This window comes from Hyperolius riggenbachi, chromosome 10, assembly GCF_040937935.1.
Source record: "Hyperolius riggenbachi isolate aHypRig1 chromosome 10, aHypRig1.pri, whole genome shotgun sequence".
Classification (NCBI taxonomy): Eukaryota; Metazoa; Chordata; class Amphibia; order Anura; family Hyperoliidae; genus Hyperolius; species Hyperolius riggenbachi.
Window position 1 is genome coordinate 39,925,929 of NC_090655.1, and position 16,385 is coordinate 39,942,313.

At 42.4% G+C, this 16,385-nt stretch overlaps 1 protein-coding gene across 1 annotated transcript in view; it reads right to left on the minus strand.

Annotated features, from left to right (window-relative positions):
- The window catches only part of KNDC1 (kinase non-catalytic C-lobe domain containing 1), a 214,508-nt gene that overhangs the window by 165,474 nt on the left and 32,649 nt on the right, over positions 1-16,385 (minus strand). Inside the window, exon 2 of the mRNA XM_068258601.1 lies at positions 864-1,062. Coding sequence (XP_068114702.1) covers positions 864-1,062 — 199 coding nt within the window. The remainder of the gene's footprint in view (positions 1-863; positions 1,063-16,385) is intronic.

Genomic DNA, 16,385 nt, shown 5'->3' on the forward strand with positions numbered 1-16,385 from the left:
ATATATATATATATATATATATATATATATATATATATATATATATATATATATATTCTGATTTTGAACCCGAACTTCGGCCCGGGATCACTTTAAATACTCATCTCTTCTCAGAGTTTGAATTACCCCGATCCAATTCACCTTTTCTCCTTAGTTTTTTTCCTAATTAATTTTACATCTTCTGTTTAAAATAACTTTTGCACTGGAATTGAAAAATTACCAAGAAGTAGGTGAAAAGTACTGTTTTTTTTGTTGTTTTTTTTTTGCTTGCTGGTGGCTTATAAGACATTTTATCTATAATAAAATAAGAAAAAGTGAATTGGATCAGGCCCTAAATTGCCTTACAGTCAACATCGTTTTTTTTTTTAATGCCGAATGTACTGTGAATCCCGTTTTTTACTGATGTGGGATTTGTAAATTGTTGGAAACTATTGTTCTCTTTTCATTAACTCGAAAAATCAATAAGAATCTTTGTAGCTACATAAAGGAGGTCCAAAAATTCTCCACAGAGACTCCCGAAAGCTCAGAGAAGCTAAGCCCAGCCTCTATTTGTTTTGTAGAGTTTCTACACATGCCAACCCTGTCAGACTGCCAGCCCATCATTAGAAGCATGTATACACACATACAAATCCTCGTCTTTGCTGGTCCTAAAAAGAACAAAAACAGCATTGGGCCAATGGAACTCTCAATATTTCATAGGCTGAGATTCATGTATTTAATATATCGGTCTGACACGCTGTTTCTCTTGTTGCAGCAGTATATTTTTGCAGCTAACACTGTTGTTTTGTGATTATTTCATGAGCCTTTCATAAATGATGCAGCGTCGCCACTGACGGGTAGCTGGGGGACTTGGCGCGACTTACCGCTAAGCAGCTCCATGAAGCAGACATTGCCGCTGGTGTTAAAGGCTAGGGTGTCAGGGGTGATGCACAGAGTCTGGAAGATGGCTGCGTGAGAGATGTCCTTCATGGAGTAGCAGCACTCCAGGCAGATCGCCCATATATCCTGCTCCGTGAGACAGTTATCCCGCAGCGACAGAATATCCGCCAAGGAGACGTTTTCCTGCCAAAAGAAATCACAGCAGTTCAGTGCCGCCATAAACACTGCGCTCCGCCGCCTCTTTATTTACAAGCAAAATTCTATTACAAGTCAATAAAAACACAAAAATGCATCTGCTAAATGAACAACTTATAGTCACAAAACATACATAATCAGTTTCCCTTCCAATGAAAAAGGTCAGTAGATCCAGATACAAAGGCTGCTTAAAGAGGAACTCCAGCCTAAACAAACATACTGTCATTAAGTTACATTAGTTATGTTAATTAAAATAGATAGTGTCACAGGAGGCCCTAGTGGTCAGACCTCAAATGGCCTTCCAAACGGTGCCAGCGCATGGATCGTGCGAACTCTGGTCGCAGTCAATGCGCAGGAACCGTTGGAAATTAGCCGCAGACAAACCAGAAGGGAGCCTGTGAGATATGGTAATTACAAAATACACAGGGTATAACTGCCACCACCTCGGTTACCATGGGCCCGAGGAGCCCGCTGACTGACTAGTCCTGCGAATAAAAACGGTTAGACACACTCTATTCTGTCTAGCCAACAACAACCAATAGTAGTGTCTCTTCAGAGACCCGGGATCAGTTCTGTGCGTGCTGAATAGTAGGGTAGCTAGAACAACAACTGATGATAGCGTCGGTTTATTGAAAGCAATATAAATAATATATACAAACAATTATTAAAATCAACAATTATTAAAACAGTAATAGCCAGTATGCAAAAATAAAAGGGAGAAAAAATACTTAGTTCCTGGAAAGATGTCCTTTAGTGGGAAAACTTGTAAAGTTCTTGGTTTCAATCAAAGTTCAGACCAGGTGGATGCCAGCATATCCTCAAGCTGGCACAGATGAGTTCAAGATGTTTCAGGGTGGAGGACACAGTTTGTCTCCTCTGCCATTCTTATGCCCCTGATCCAGTAGGAGGGAGTGAGGGCGGGGCCACACACCCCCTTAGAACATGAGAGGAGTCCTCCCCTTGTCCTGGGGACTAGAAATCATATCTTAACCATATATGGGCTCTATCTCACAGAACCGTACAGGTCAGGGCAGATTTACTAATATTTTCAGGTCTGCCTCGATGTACCCAGCAGCCTGATACCAAACATGAGGGGTGGGACCCCTGTGGTATCATCAGGGCACTTTCGAACTGCCTAACTGGCAGTCTTTACCTCAGAATGTTCTGAAATGTTCTCAGAACCAGCGCCAGACAGGGCCCTACATGCTCTGTTAGTTTGGAGGGTCTGCCAGCCTGGCAACACAGAAAATATGACACATATAGCAGTTTATGGAATATGATCTACATCTGGGATTGACAGCAGGTCATCCCTAGGTGAGGTTCTTTTTGAAGCTGGCAGCAGCAAGCCACATGTCGGCTCCCCTGCTGGGGGAAGGAGCCAGAGTGTCTGAGTTTTCCCACTCTAGATTGCTTCTGTCATGGTGCTTGTCACCTATACCTGATGGATGGGCCATCAGCACAGCTTGAAGCCAGGGACTCTCTGCAGTTAAGCTGATGCTATATCCCTGCTGAGAAAAGACTCAGCTGCTCCTACACAATCAATCCAGATCCTATCGATCTGAAGCGCAATCGATGCAGAGAATCGAGTGCGATCGCTTTTTCTTCACGGGCGGTTCCAGGACGCGTTTGCGGCCCCGCAACCGTCCGTGACAGATAGGTAATGTGTCTCTTACCCACCCTGTTTGGAAAGAACAGGAAAATGTTTGATTTCATGATGGCAGCCATCTTTTTGGTTGAAAGGAGGTGACAGGGAGCATGAGGCACAGTTCCAACTGCCCTGTGTCCTGAGCACCTCTCCTAGTTGCTAGGCAACGTGAACAACAACATAGGAAATCCCATCATGCTCTTCACAGCATTAGCAAAAAAAAGCCAGGGCAGTTTTCTTTGATGGGTGGAGCTTAGGTAAAAATGCAGCTAAAAATGATGCTTTGGTAAGAAAAACAAAATTCTGATGCTGTGAAACTGTTAAACACCAAGCCTTTTCAGTGCTGCTGAGTAGATTTTTAGTCCGGAGGTTCAGTTTAAGTTAACGCCACTTCCAGAACCGGGGCTACACAGTTTTAAGTATGGCCTGCCAGAAAGCCAATACCCTATTAATATCATCATTATGAGAAATGGTTTTCACGAAACACTGCAGTAAGATGAGAAACGGCTGTCCCCATGTAGCGTGCTATGTTGTCTGTCCCAGATTCCTGTATGTACGTGACAGGAACATACAATCAAGTAACCTCTAGATTTGCCTCTGAGTAGCATTACCTCCCATAAGTACCTGGTAAACAGGGCTTTAAAGTATATAGTATACAGTATCTGCTCATATGCATTTAAAGGAAAACTGAAGTGAGAGGGATATGGAGGCTTTATTTCCCTTTAAACAATGCAAATTGCTTGGCTGTCCTGTTGATCTTCTGCCTTTAAGATTTTTAGGTTTGGTTCACACATAAAAAGATGCCTAGTCCTGTCCTGTCAGTTGGCATCACTTTTGTATGTGTTTTTAAGGGGGTGTTTACACATAAAAAGGTGTACATTTCCAATCCTGTCAGCTAAAACTGATAGAAAACTGATGCAAAACTGACAGGACTGGACTGGAAATGTACAGATTTATGTGTGAACCAAGTCTAAGTCATAGACCCCAAACAAGCACACAGATCAGATGTTTGACTTAAAGAGAGAGTGTAACCAAGGATTGAACTTCATCCCAATCAGTAGCGGATACCCCCTTTCCCATACGGATCATCAGGGGGCTCTGTATGGCTAATATTGTGGTGAAACCCCTCCCACAGTGTGATGTCAGGGCCAGGGTGCTGACATCACACTTTGGGAGCCTTGATGCATTGTGGGAAATAACAGCGGTTTCCAACTGCCAAAAAGCAAGCAGCATCTCCTTCCACTGACATCACCTGCCAGCAGTAAAAATTGTCGCCATGTGATAAATGTCAGAATGTAAATCAGGGAGAGGAAAGATTTTACAAAGGGCAAACACTGACTAAATCATTAACACATAATTATTGTAAAAATGAAGCACTTTTGTCCATTACGTTATTTTCACTGGAGTACCGATTTAAGTTTGACTGCATTTGCCGCATGCTTGTTTCAGGTGTGTGATTCAGACACTACTGATAGAAGAAAGAGCAGCAGGATGCCAGGCAACTGGTATTGTTTAAAGGAAACCTGAGATGAAGAACATCTCAGAATTTGTACTTACCAGATACTTCCTCCAGCCCCCTGTAGTCAGTCTGGTCCCCCAGATTCTGTTTGGTCCCCTCTGTTGCACCGCTGCAAGGCCATGTGCACTCCAGCGGGCTCCAAGAGCGTTCTGCACAAGCGCACTTACTACCTTTGTGAACTGCACATGCACAGAGCGCACCCAGCAATGGAAGCACAGGGAGATGCTCATGGTCCAGGATCGTACATGCACGGGGGCCTGCAACTGGTCCAGTTGGGAAATGTATTGTACTAGACTGTGGAAGAGCAGAGGAGACCAGATGGACTACAGGGGGGCTGGAGGAAGCCCCAGGTAAGTACAAAATCCTGAGGTGTTCTCAGGTTCACATTAAAGCCGGAGTGTCACCATAAAAATCTAATTTCAACATAAACTGGTCTGAGTGTATTAAGTGATAAAAATGCAATCCTGCATTCAAAAAAACTTTCAAAACTTTTTTTTGCTGTTATGATTTGGAGTTATCACAAACTTAAGGAGCACTGGCCCTTTAAAGAGAATCTGTATTGTTAAAATCACACAAAAGTAAACATACCAATGCGTTAGGGGACATCTATTACCCTCTGTCACAATTTCGCCGCTCCCCGCCGCATTAAAAGCAGTCAAAAACAGTTTTAAAAAGTTTGTTTGTAAACAAACAAAATGGCCACCAAAACAGGAAGTAGGTTGATGTACAGTATGTCCACACATAGAAAATACATCCATACACAAGCAGGCTGTATACAGCCTTCCTTTTGAATCTCAAGAGATCATTTGTGTGTTTCTTTCCCCCTGCATCTCTCATGCACTGAAGTTTCAGGCTGCTCTTTTCTTCCTGCAAACAGCTTTGCCCTTGTCTGTAATTCCTCACTATGTGAAAGCCCAGCCAGCTCAGAGGACGATTTATCCAGCATGTAAAAGATAAGAGAGAAGAGAGAAGCTGCTCTAATCTAAATAACACACAGGCAGTGTGCATAGAGGGGCCTGGAAGGGGGAGTTCATAGCAGAACCACCACACTGAAGAACTTGGCAGCCTTCCAGACAGAGGCTGACAAGTCTGACAAGAGAGAGATAAGTTGATTTATTACAGAGACTGTGATAGTACAAAGTGCTGCAGTAAGCCAGAACACATTAGAATAGCTTTTGGAACTTGTAGGATGATAAAAAACAGGATGCAATTTTTGTTACGGAGTCTCTTTAATAGTCAGTGCCAAACAGTTGCATGCTGGGGGTCTTTTTATCTATAATATATTCCTCCTCTTCCCTTTATTTCCCTGCCTAGCTGCTTATCTGAAACACGATCTCCTGCTCACTTGTGTTTACAAGCAAGGCTAAGGTGACTCAGCAATTGGAGGAGAAAAGAAAAAAAGTAAAGGGCAGAAATGACATCAGGATTTAGCCTAAACTGCGGGCAAAAGACACGCCCCCCCACCAGGAACAGAATTCTCTTCATTTACTATATAAAATTCACTGAAATCAAAACGTGGGCAGTGCAATACATGTTATGTAAGTAGATCAAGTATTTATCTACTTATATATGTGTTTTTTTCCCATGGCATAGTATGACTAATCCACTGCTTTAAAAGAAAATCAATATGGCAGCCTCCACATTCTTCTCACCTCTACTTGGCCTTCAATGTGGGCTGGCTAGCCTAAAAAGAAAAGAAAAAAACAAAAACCCAAAAAACCCTGACTGGAACATCAGGCTATTCCAACACTTCCACCCCACCCTCTGAACTTCTAAGAGGGTAGGGCAGTGTGGGCAGGCCACAGCATCTGGATCACAGAAAAGAGTTCCAAGGAACACAGATCCTGGATGTACGGCCACCTCTGCAGCTGCCGCAGAAAGAAGACCCGTAGAATGGAGAACAATTTGGCTGTGTAAGAATGTATTGTTTCATATAGGCCAGGGTTAGGGAACCTATGGCTCGGGAGCCAGATGCGGCTCTTTTGATGTCTGGCTACGTCTGGCTCACACACAAATCAGTAGGAATTGATTCACTAAACTACACTGCTCAAGCAGCGCAGCTTAGTGTGGCAGCGCAAGTAAAATTTTCAAAGTAGCACTACTAACTTACTCACGCTCCGCCCAAAACTAACAGCTGATTCAATTGTGCCACCCTGGATCCTGTCAGGCCCAGTGACTTTGTAGGACAAGATCCCTGCACTTCAATTGGCCCAATAGGCTGCCTGTCACTTGACAGGCAGCCTATAGGGCCAAAGTGCGGGGATCTCGTCCTACAAAGTGAATCAACCCCTAATTGTACAAGCTGTTAGTCGGTATTTCTTCTCTCTGGCTCTCGGGGAAATTGCTGATGTAGCTGAAACCCAAGAGAAGTTGAAGAAGTGTCTGACACTTCCGCTGCCTGGAGGATCAGCTGTATACACATCACCATGACAACAGGGAAGTGAGCCCTACTGTCCCAGTTTGAAACATATGGTATGGCTCTCACAGATTTACATTTTAAAATATGTGGTGTTTATGGCTCTCTCAGCCAAAAAGGTTCCTGACCCCTGATATAGGCACTGAAATACACCCCCAGTGTTTGGGGCATTAAAACAAACGTATGAATACAGATACCTTGGTAGAGGGAAGTTCCTGGAAATTTGAGTTCTGAGCCGATGGTTCCACAACACTGTCCCTAATCAGGTTGATCATCCCAACTGATAATCCCAAAATATGGATTAAAATAAATCACCGTCTGCATACGGAGAGCTTCCTTTTGGGCACTATTGCTTTTTGTATTGCCTAAACCAGCACCCCATCAACAGGTGTGTGAGCGTATCACATCAGGTCCCCTAACTCATTCTACATTTTTTTAAACTATCCTGATTTTTTTTTTACAGTTAACAATATCCCCTTGAAAAACTCAAAAATAAAATTATACATGCATTCTTTAAAAAATAGTTTCCCCCATCACAATTCAAGAATGGATCTTTTTTTTTTAACACACGTGTTGTTCACGGAAAGGCAATATGTGATCACATATTTTTACATGTGAGTATTTTGTTTCTACTACCCAGGTTTGATTTAGGAAATGTAAAAAGTAATGGTGATCGCACAAAATGTAGTCACTATAGCAACTAGTTATCATGTCACCTTTCATTAGAATGAAGCCGTCAGATCTATGGAAAACAATTGCTTATTTCTGCACCTTGCAGGCTCTGCTTTACTGCAGAACCTTTTTGCTACTTAAAGAGAATCTGTATTGTTAAAATCGCACAAAAGTAAACATACCAGTGCGTTAGGGGACATCTCCTATTCCCCTCTGTCACAATTTCGCCGCTCCTCGCCGCATTAAAGTGGTTAAAAACAGTTTTAAAAAGTTTGTTTATAAACAAACAAAATGGCCACCAAAACAGGAAGTAGGTTGATGTACAGTATGTCCACACATAGAAAATACATCCATACACAAGCAGGCTGTATATAGCCTTCCTTTTTAATCTCAAGAGATCATTTGTGTGTTTCTTTCCCCCCTGAGGGGGGAGTGCATAGCAGAACCACAACACTGAAGAACTTGGCAGCCTTCCAGACACAGGCCTGACAAGTCTGACAAGAGAGAGATAAGTTGATTTATTACAGAGACTGTGATAGTACAAAGTGCTGCAGTAAGCCAGAACACATTAGAATAGCTTTTGGAACTTGTAGGATGATAAAAAACAGGATGCAATTTTTGTTACGGAGTCTCTTTAAAAGTGTAAAATAACGAGTTTGCTGAAAAAAATATTACCACGCAACAATAAGTATTTTGTCTGCATTGCCACCATCTTAAAGAGAAACTCTGACCAAGAATTGAACTTTATCCCAATCAGTAGCTGATACTCCCTTTTACATGAGAAATCTATTCCTTTTCACAAACAGACCATCAGGCGGCGCTGTATGACTGATATTGTGGTGAAACCCCTCCCACAAGAAGCTCCGAGTACCAAGGTACTTCTGGCAGTTTCCTGTCTGTGATCCTTGTTGCATTATGGGAAATAGCCGTTTACAGCCGTTTCCAACTGCCAAAACAGCATGCAGCAGCTACATCACTTGCCAGCAGTAAAAATGTCACCATGTAATAAATGTCAGAATATAAATCAGGGATTTAAAATATTTTACAATGGGCAAACACTGACTAAATCAATTATACATAATTATTGTCAAAATGAAGCACTTTTTTTATTACATTATTTTCACTGGAGTTCCTCTTTAAAGTGATATAACACCCAGCATTTCAACTTTGCTTTAAAAGATTGCTTACAGCTTTGAAACTATTATGCCAGAGCTTTTTTTTTTTTTTTTTTTTTTTTTTTTTTTTTTTAGCAGAAATTCACTGAAGGATTAAACATGACATTTTAGTGTTGCATTTAGCTAGAAATCCTCCTCCGTGCTGAGGTTTAGATACAAATGTATCGATTTACAATGTCAATAAAAAAAAACACCTCTCAGAGAGAGCAGAGAGAGGCCGAGAGAGGCAGAGAGAGAGAGAGCGAGAGAGAGCGAGAGCGAGAGCACCATTCCTACCTATCATTCTCTACCGATGCCTAACCCCGAGACCTCCCTCTACCGATGCCTAACCCCGAGACCTCCCTCTACCGATGCCTAACCCCGAGACCTCCCTCTACCGATGCCTAACCCCGAGACCTTCCTCTACCGATGCCTAACCCCGAGACCTCCCTCTACCGATGCCTAACCCCGAGACCTCCCTCTACCGATGCCTAACCCCGAGACCTCCCTCTACCGATGCCTAACCCCGAGACCTCCCTCTACCGATGCCTAACCCCGAGACCTCCCTCTACTGATGCCTAACCCCGAGACCTCCCTCTACCGATGCCTAAACCCAAGAGCTTCCTCTACTGATGCCTAACCCTAAGAACTCCCTCTACCGAAGCCTAACCTAAGACCTCCATCTACTGATGCCTAACCCTAAGAGTTGCTGGTTAAGCTAGGCACACATGCTGGATTACATTCTGCCAATGCGACCATTAAGGCCTTTTTAAGCAGAGCATCGATCCGGTGTACAGGAGCATCCTGATGTCACCTAAAGATACACCATGGCAGATCTTCAGACACAGATGTCTGACTAATCCCTCCAAGCCACTCTGTTCTGCACCACACTGTCCCTCCTCCCCATTCCATAGCAACAGACATGCCTGTTTGTTAGCGACACGTCTGTACAGAACTTGGCCCCAAAATAAGTAATGAAGTCCTGAGCAAGGAAGGGGACAGTGCTTGTAGGTATTAACAAGGCTTTAGACACAGGACTACACTTGCTACAATCCCTACAATGTTAAATTGCAATGCCTGGTGTCAGTTTTTGTTTTTTTGAAACCTATTAAGTGACAATTAAAAAGGCACAAAAATCACAAAGCACATTTATAATTAGGGGTTTTTTTTAACAGGGCTTTTTGGTTCTTTTTAGTCCCTTACAGACTCTTTAGTGGTCCTGGTTTGCCATGAGCTTACTGGGGACTCTACGTACGGTAATTAACTTCTGCTGTTGTCCCAATACAGACAGTGCTTACCGGTAACCACTTAGCAACTTCTCCAGTAAGATATAACCCCTAACAGACAAGCAAAGGTACAAATGTTGCCTTCATGAAAAGCAAACCCGTGTCGAAAACCAGGGCTGTGGAGTCGGAGTCGAGGAGTCTGGGCAATTCTGGGCACCCGAAGTTGGAGTCGTTGATTTAAAAACTGAGGAGTTGGAGTCGGATGATTTTTGTACAAAATCCACAGTCCTGTTAAGTATTAGACTCGGAGTCGGAGTCATTTTGGGTACCCGGAGTCGGAGTTGAGTCGGAGTCGTGGGGTACCTGGAGTCGGAGTTGAGTCGGAGTCGTGGTTTCAGAAACTGAAGAGTCGGAGTTGGAAGATTTTTGTACAGACTCCACAGCCTTGTCGAAAACAAAGTGGATGAAACTAAATCCCTGTGTACACGCCAGATGAAAGTCATTCAAAACGAGCAACTAACTGATCGATTACGGTTAAATAAAAATGGAAGCGAACAACTGAAAAAGACAGTGATAAGTGATGGTTCTTGGCCACTTTGGCTGATCCACTTGGCATATTGTTTCGGTGGACAATCGTTCATAATCAAGAGTGTGTACAGGAATCGGTACATTATGACCAATGCATCCGTGACGTGAAGCTGCGTATAAAGAAGTGTTGTGATCCCCTGCTATTTAACATTTACAAATACACAACATAGTAGCAAAGTATTTGAGCATCATTTGTGCATCATTGCGATGATGGCAACCATCATCCTAAGAACTTTATAAGTTAGTATTGAGAGGTCTGTAAGAAGTATACACACATGGCCGTTTACTGATGCATTTGTATCCAACTTCCTGCATGTTTGCACGTTAACTTCCGGATGTTTCATGAACGTCACTTCCGGCACACCACATTTCCGGCTGTGAGCAAATTATCTAACGATTCATTGTAGTTTACGATGCAGTGTGTACTAAAGAGCTCTAAAGAAAACGGTCCCTATTGCCTATGGCCGTCTGTCATTTTTACAGCATTTGTTTGAAAACTAAGAAATCTAATTGGTTGTTATTGCAAACCAGATCAATCTTCCCTCATCCAGGAGGGTTGTTTATTCCTATAGTGCTGTACTGGTTTAATATGCCATTTTTCAAAAGTCAGAATGTAAACTCGCAGAGCTTTGTAATAATGTGCCGGATTAACCTCGCTGATTGTTACTTATCCTTATACAACCCATTTTGTGCTGACCTACAAATTACATTGAAAGTGCTGATAAAAGCTGTTCTTCCATATTGTGGCAGATGTACACAGATAAAAAGCATTTGCCATTATTTGGAAAGTATCAGAATAATCTCTGGATGACAATGTGATCTTCTGACGCCCACTCTCACAGTGCTAGGCAAAATACAAATGCCAGTATTACAAAATTGATGTATCTGTTAGAGACTCTGTAGGTTTAACAAAATCCCCTCGCTGCTCTCTTCACAGACGACGCCTGGTCCACACTGGAGTAAAAAGTGGTCCGTTTAGTGGACCGTAACGGAACAAACCCTAAGGCTTCTTGCACACAGGGACGTTACAGGCGCACGTTAGTGCAGCCTGTAACGCTCCCTCAACGCACAGCAATGTAACACAAGTGGGCTGTTCACACTGCCCATGTTGCGTTACATTGTAACGCAGCAAAGTGCTGCATGCTGTGCGTTCTACGCGGCTAAGCCGCGTTAGACTGTTTGCACACGCTCAGTCATGTTGGCGAGGAGGGGAGAGCGGCCGGGCACATGGCTAATATTCACTGCACTCAGTGACGTGCAGTGTTTACTTCCTGGAGCGGCCGCTCTGTGCGGCGATTGGCTGGCGGGACCACGTGATGCCGCATGCGTCCAAGAGTACGCATCACAGACTCCAGAGTGAGCTGCACAACGCGGCTCACTCCGACGTCCACACCAGAGAGCACCAGGCGTTGCGTTAGGGGCACGTTATGTGCCCTATAACGTCCCCTAAACGCAACGTCCTGGTGTGTAACTAGCCTAAAGGCTTGTTCACACTAAGGGTATTTTTTTTTTTTTTTTTTTTTTTTTTTTTTTAGTGTTGGCGATTTTGAAAATCGCCCTAAAAGTTCCCTATGAGAGTGTTCACATCTGAGCAGTTCGCTTCCGATCCGCTCAGCAAAGTACTGCTAGTACCATTTTTGAGGGATTTCCCTATATAGGCAGGTATAAGGAAATCACAAAAGGCCCGAAAAAGCGATTTGTATAGCGATTTCCCCAGCGCTTTTAAGGATAAATACATTGTATTTATTCTTTCCCGGGTCAAAGAGTTCACGTCCTGACTAGCGTCAGGAAGTGAACAAACAAATCGCTCCGCAAAAGTGCTTAGAAAAGCGCTTCACAAAAAAAAATAAAAAATAATAATAATAAAAATCAAAGCCTGCAGATAAGCGCCGGGAGAGGGAAAAAAAAAGCCTGACAGAGGTGAATGGATCCTACGTTAATCAATAGGATCTGTTTACATCGCTCCATTCAAACAGATGCACTTGGCCCATTCTGCTTAACGGATCTCAAGTTTGGGTCTGGAGCGATTTTTCGTTGCGTCTGTCGCATTGACCGAGCGCCAACAGAACGAAGGGTCGCGGATGGAATACTGATGCCTTTCAAAAATGGATCCGTTCCACAAATCAATATTTCATCTGTGCAAGTGTGAGCCGGGCCTAAAAGATATCATCAGCCAAAAACAACCAATTACAATCCATCAAAAAGGGGTCATGCATGGCCGGTCTGGCACAGGTCAGGAGTGCCTTCAGCCATTAGATGGGCTCTGATTGTCAATGATCACCTCATATCTGTAGGCAGCTTGAAGCAAACAGGTATCTAACTGGTTTTACAAGTCAACGAAGTAATAGGAAGTTTCTGGATAATGTCCCTGGATAACTCTAACTCCCACCCTACTGCCCAACACTATCCCCCCTAATGCCTAAAACTAGTCCCGCTTGTAGCGCCCAACACTAAATTTCCCTACGAATACTTCTAATGTGACCGAAACTCAGCGAGCAGATCGGCTAGTAATAGCCATCAGCTATAGAAATAGCTAATCAGGTATTGATAGTCAATTGCCTAATTTAAAGAGGAACTCCAGTGAAGATAAAGTAATAAAAAAGTGCTTCCTTTTTACAATAATTATGTATAAATAATTTAGTCAGTGTTTGCCCATTGTAAAAGGTTTTAAATCCCTGATTTACATTCTGACATTTATTACATGGTGACATTTTTACTGCTGGCAGGTGATATAGCTGCTGCTTGCTGTTTTGGAAGTTGGAGACAGCTGTAAACAGCTATTTCCCACAATGCAACAAGGTTTACAGACAGGAAACTGCCAGGAGTACCATGGTTCTCAGAGTATCTTGTGGGAGGGATTTCATCACAATATCAGCCATACGGAGCCCCCTGATGATCCATTTGTGAAAAGGAATAGATTTCTCATGTAGAAAGGGGATATCAGTTACTGTTAGGGATGAAGTTCAATTCTTGGTCACGGTTTCTCTTTAACTATACTCTATGTTAGCTGATAAAATAACTGATCGGCTAAGCCGATTATCACTATGTTACATTGAAGTCAGACACCTGGCGGATCGGGTGCCCAGATGACTTGATCCACTTCTTCCTACCTTTCTGAACAAGTAAAAAAAGCATGGCACCCCTCGCCCCAACTCCACCTCCCCCGAATGACTTCAAAGTTCCAGCGAGTCTTCTACAGTGACACTACTGTGAAAGCTGCTACTGTATTTTATTTATAGCTGCACTATTTATATATTGTAGTGTACACAGTGATCATTTCTAAGCGTTCTCTGATCTGCACACATTTGAAGGAGTTTCAGCACTGCTAGGAATGTATACTAATTGTAGCAAGAGAGCAATGTAAACAAAAGATAATGTTATCACCTCTTCGGATGTGGATCATACTGCAGGGAGTGTTACATTACAACTGTTTGAATGCTGTTCTGATAAGAATTTTTGGGGGGCAGTATATTACATGTTGTATATCTTAGAGCAAAGAAGAAATGTTGAATTTTATAGCACTTTAAGCTTAGTGAACAGACTGCTCAAATGCCACCTTTTCGTTTTAAAATGTTCACATGACCAGAAGCAGCCAAGTTCAGGGAATCTCTTTTGGGGTTGGCTGTTGCTCGACATGCATCGACTTACTGTTCAGACTGCAAGGGGGAAATCACGACAAAAAAAAAAGTGTGTGTGTGTGTGTGTGTGTGTGTGTGTGTGTGTGTGTGTGTGTGTGTGTGTGTGTGTAGTCCCTGCGTCTTATGGACCCAGAACATGCAATGCCTAATGTACTAATACCCGCCAATAAGAAGGGTGGCCAACCCATTGCCCTCATGTCGTCCACAGCAGCTGACATGCACACTGCTGCTTCCCTGTAAATTTTTCTGCACGGCGCAGAGGAGGAGGGGGACAAAAGCCGCAAGTGGTACAAAAGCGGGACAAAAGCCGCAAGTGGGACACAACAGGTACAAGGGCAAAATAATAATGGGGGGGGGGGGGGGAGGTTCACAAGACGCACCATGGATGCACCAGGTTTATAGGTATGTTTGTATTTTAAAGGTATATTTGTTCCCCTGATTTGTGTCCTCTAAACCTAATTCTAACTGCCAATATAGGGTACATGCAAACCTACAGAAGTGCTTGCACATTCTTAAGGTGCCCTGCAAAGTTATCCTAATAATACAGCCAATCACAACTGCCCTTTTTCGTCACCACGGCACTTCCATGGCAACCTCTGCCTGACCCCGCCCGCTAAGCCTTGTGATTGGTTAGTTGGCGGTTCACTGGCCAATGGCAAGATTGTCAAAAATCACAAAAGAAAGCGAGAGGCTACCTTATTTGAGGGGTTCAGAAAATTGTGGCTCCCATGCCACATTCGGCTAGGTGTCTGAGCAGGCATGAGGCTTCTCTGGCCATCTGCATGCCAGCTATGTTGGCAGTGAATAGCGGCACAAATGTGTACAATCTTTAACAGATGTCTGCAGGGCTTATCTCTTCATCAGATTTTCTTAATGAATCAAAAATGCATGACAAGGGGATTAATGCCAGCAAAGATATAATTGATAAAAATGGAATAAAACAGACAGCGAAACACCACTATGGTATACGAGATACCCGTTGTGATCAAGATTTAGTATCTCAAGGCATTTCATAAGCCTTTCCAGTGCGTGATGCTGTGAGGTCACATATACATCAAACATAAGAAAAACACAATGGAGATGCTATAACTATAAAACAGAGAAATACAGTCAAACATCATACAAGTGCATTACCAAGGCAACGGAGCCTATGTGCTTTGTCATAATCACCTGATAACTGCCAGATAAAGAGCACTGTATAGATGTGTTCGTAAAGCAGGCCTGGCTGCAATTTGTTGTGACGGAATGGCTTACTGGTAGCTATTGTTTAACAATTATGTGACTCCCCCTCCAATGCTGAGAGAGAGAGAGATTCTGCTGTTATTGTGTGCTCTCTAGTTACAAGGAGGCTGTAAGGTTTGTGTCCAGCCTTTCATCAATGTACCTTCACCAATCTAAAATCTACTTGTGGTGGATTACTGCACTTGAGCCATTATTAGAGGTCCCTCAACTCCTTTGTGATCAAGCTCGGGGGTTGTTGTATTACGAGTTACGAGTCAATATGAGAGAGGGGGAAAAAAAATATACAGAAAGAAGAAAAATGCATGAAAAAAAAAGAAAACAAAAAAGTAAAGAAAATGTTAATGGAGAAGAAAAGGAACAGCAAGTGAATAAGCAAAGAAGACTGGGAAGAAAAAAATAAATTAAAATAAAAAAGCTAAAGAAAAGATGAAGGGAAATGAAAAAGTTAAAAAGGAAAGGAAAGTACAAGGGGGAAAAAGGAAAACAAAGAATGTATTATATAAAGGAGTAAGAGGAAGGAAGAAAGAAAAAGAAAAGAGAAAGAAAGCAAGAAAAGTGAGAAAGAGCGAAACAAAGTAGGAAAAGGAATGGAAAAGGAATGATTCATTAAAATGAGAAAAAATAAATAAAAAGGGGACAGGAAAGAAAATGAAAACTAAGAAAAAAAAAAAAGGAAAAGGTGAGGGGAGAGTAAGTAAAAGGGAAAGTAAAGAAATGGAAAGAAAAGTATAAGGAGAAAGTGGGAGGAAAGAAAGAAAACTGAGAAAGATGGCAATAAAAGTGAGGAAGAGAGAAAGAAAAAAGCAAAAGGAATGATAAAGGAAAGAAAATAAAAAAAGAGGAAAGCAAATGGCAAAAATAAGGAAAGAGAAAAGCAAAAAGCAAAAAGCAAGGCTGTTCTTATATTCATATCCCCCACTGGTTCTGATTCATGTGAAGTGTGATTTGAAGGTACACAAATGGTTTCTAAAAAAAAAATAAAAAAATATGTTAATTGTTAGTGTTCGCGCCTATCTTATCTCCCACATCATAAAGCATATTTCTTATTAAAGAGAGCCCAAGGTGGGCTAAAAAAAAATAAAAAAAATAAAAAAAAAATAAATAAAATAAAAAAGTAGGCTACCTGATCCGCAGGGCTGAGCGGATCAGGTAGCAGCAAAAAAATGCCGCTCCCGTGGGCCGCAATGGACCACTTTCACTTGCTTGACCCC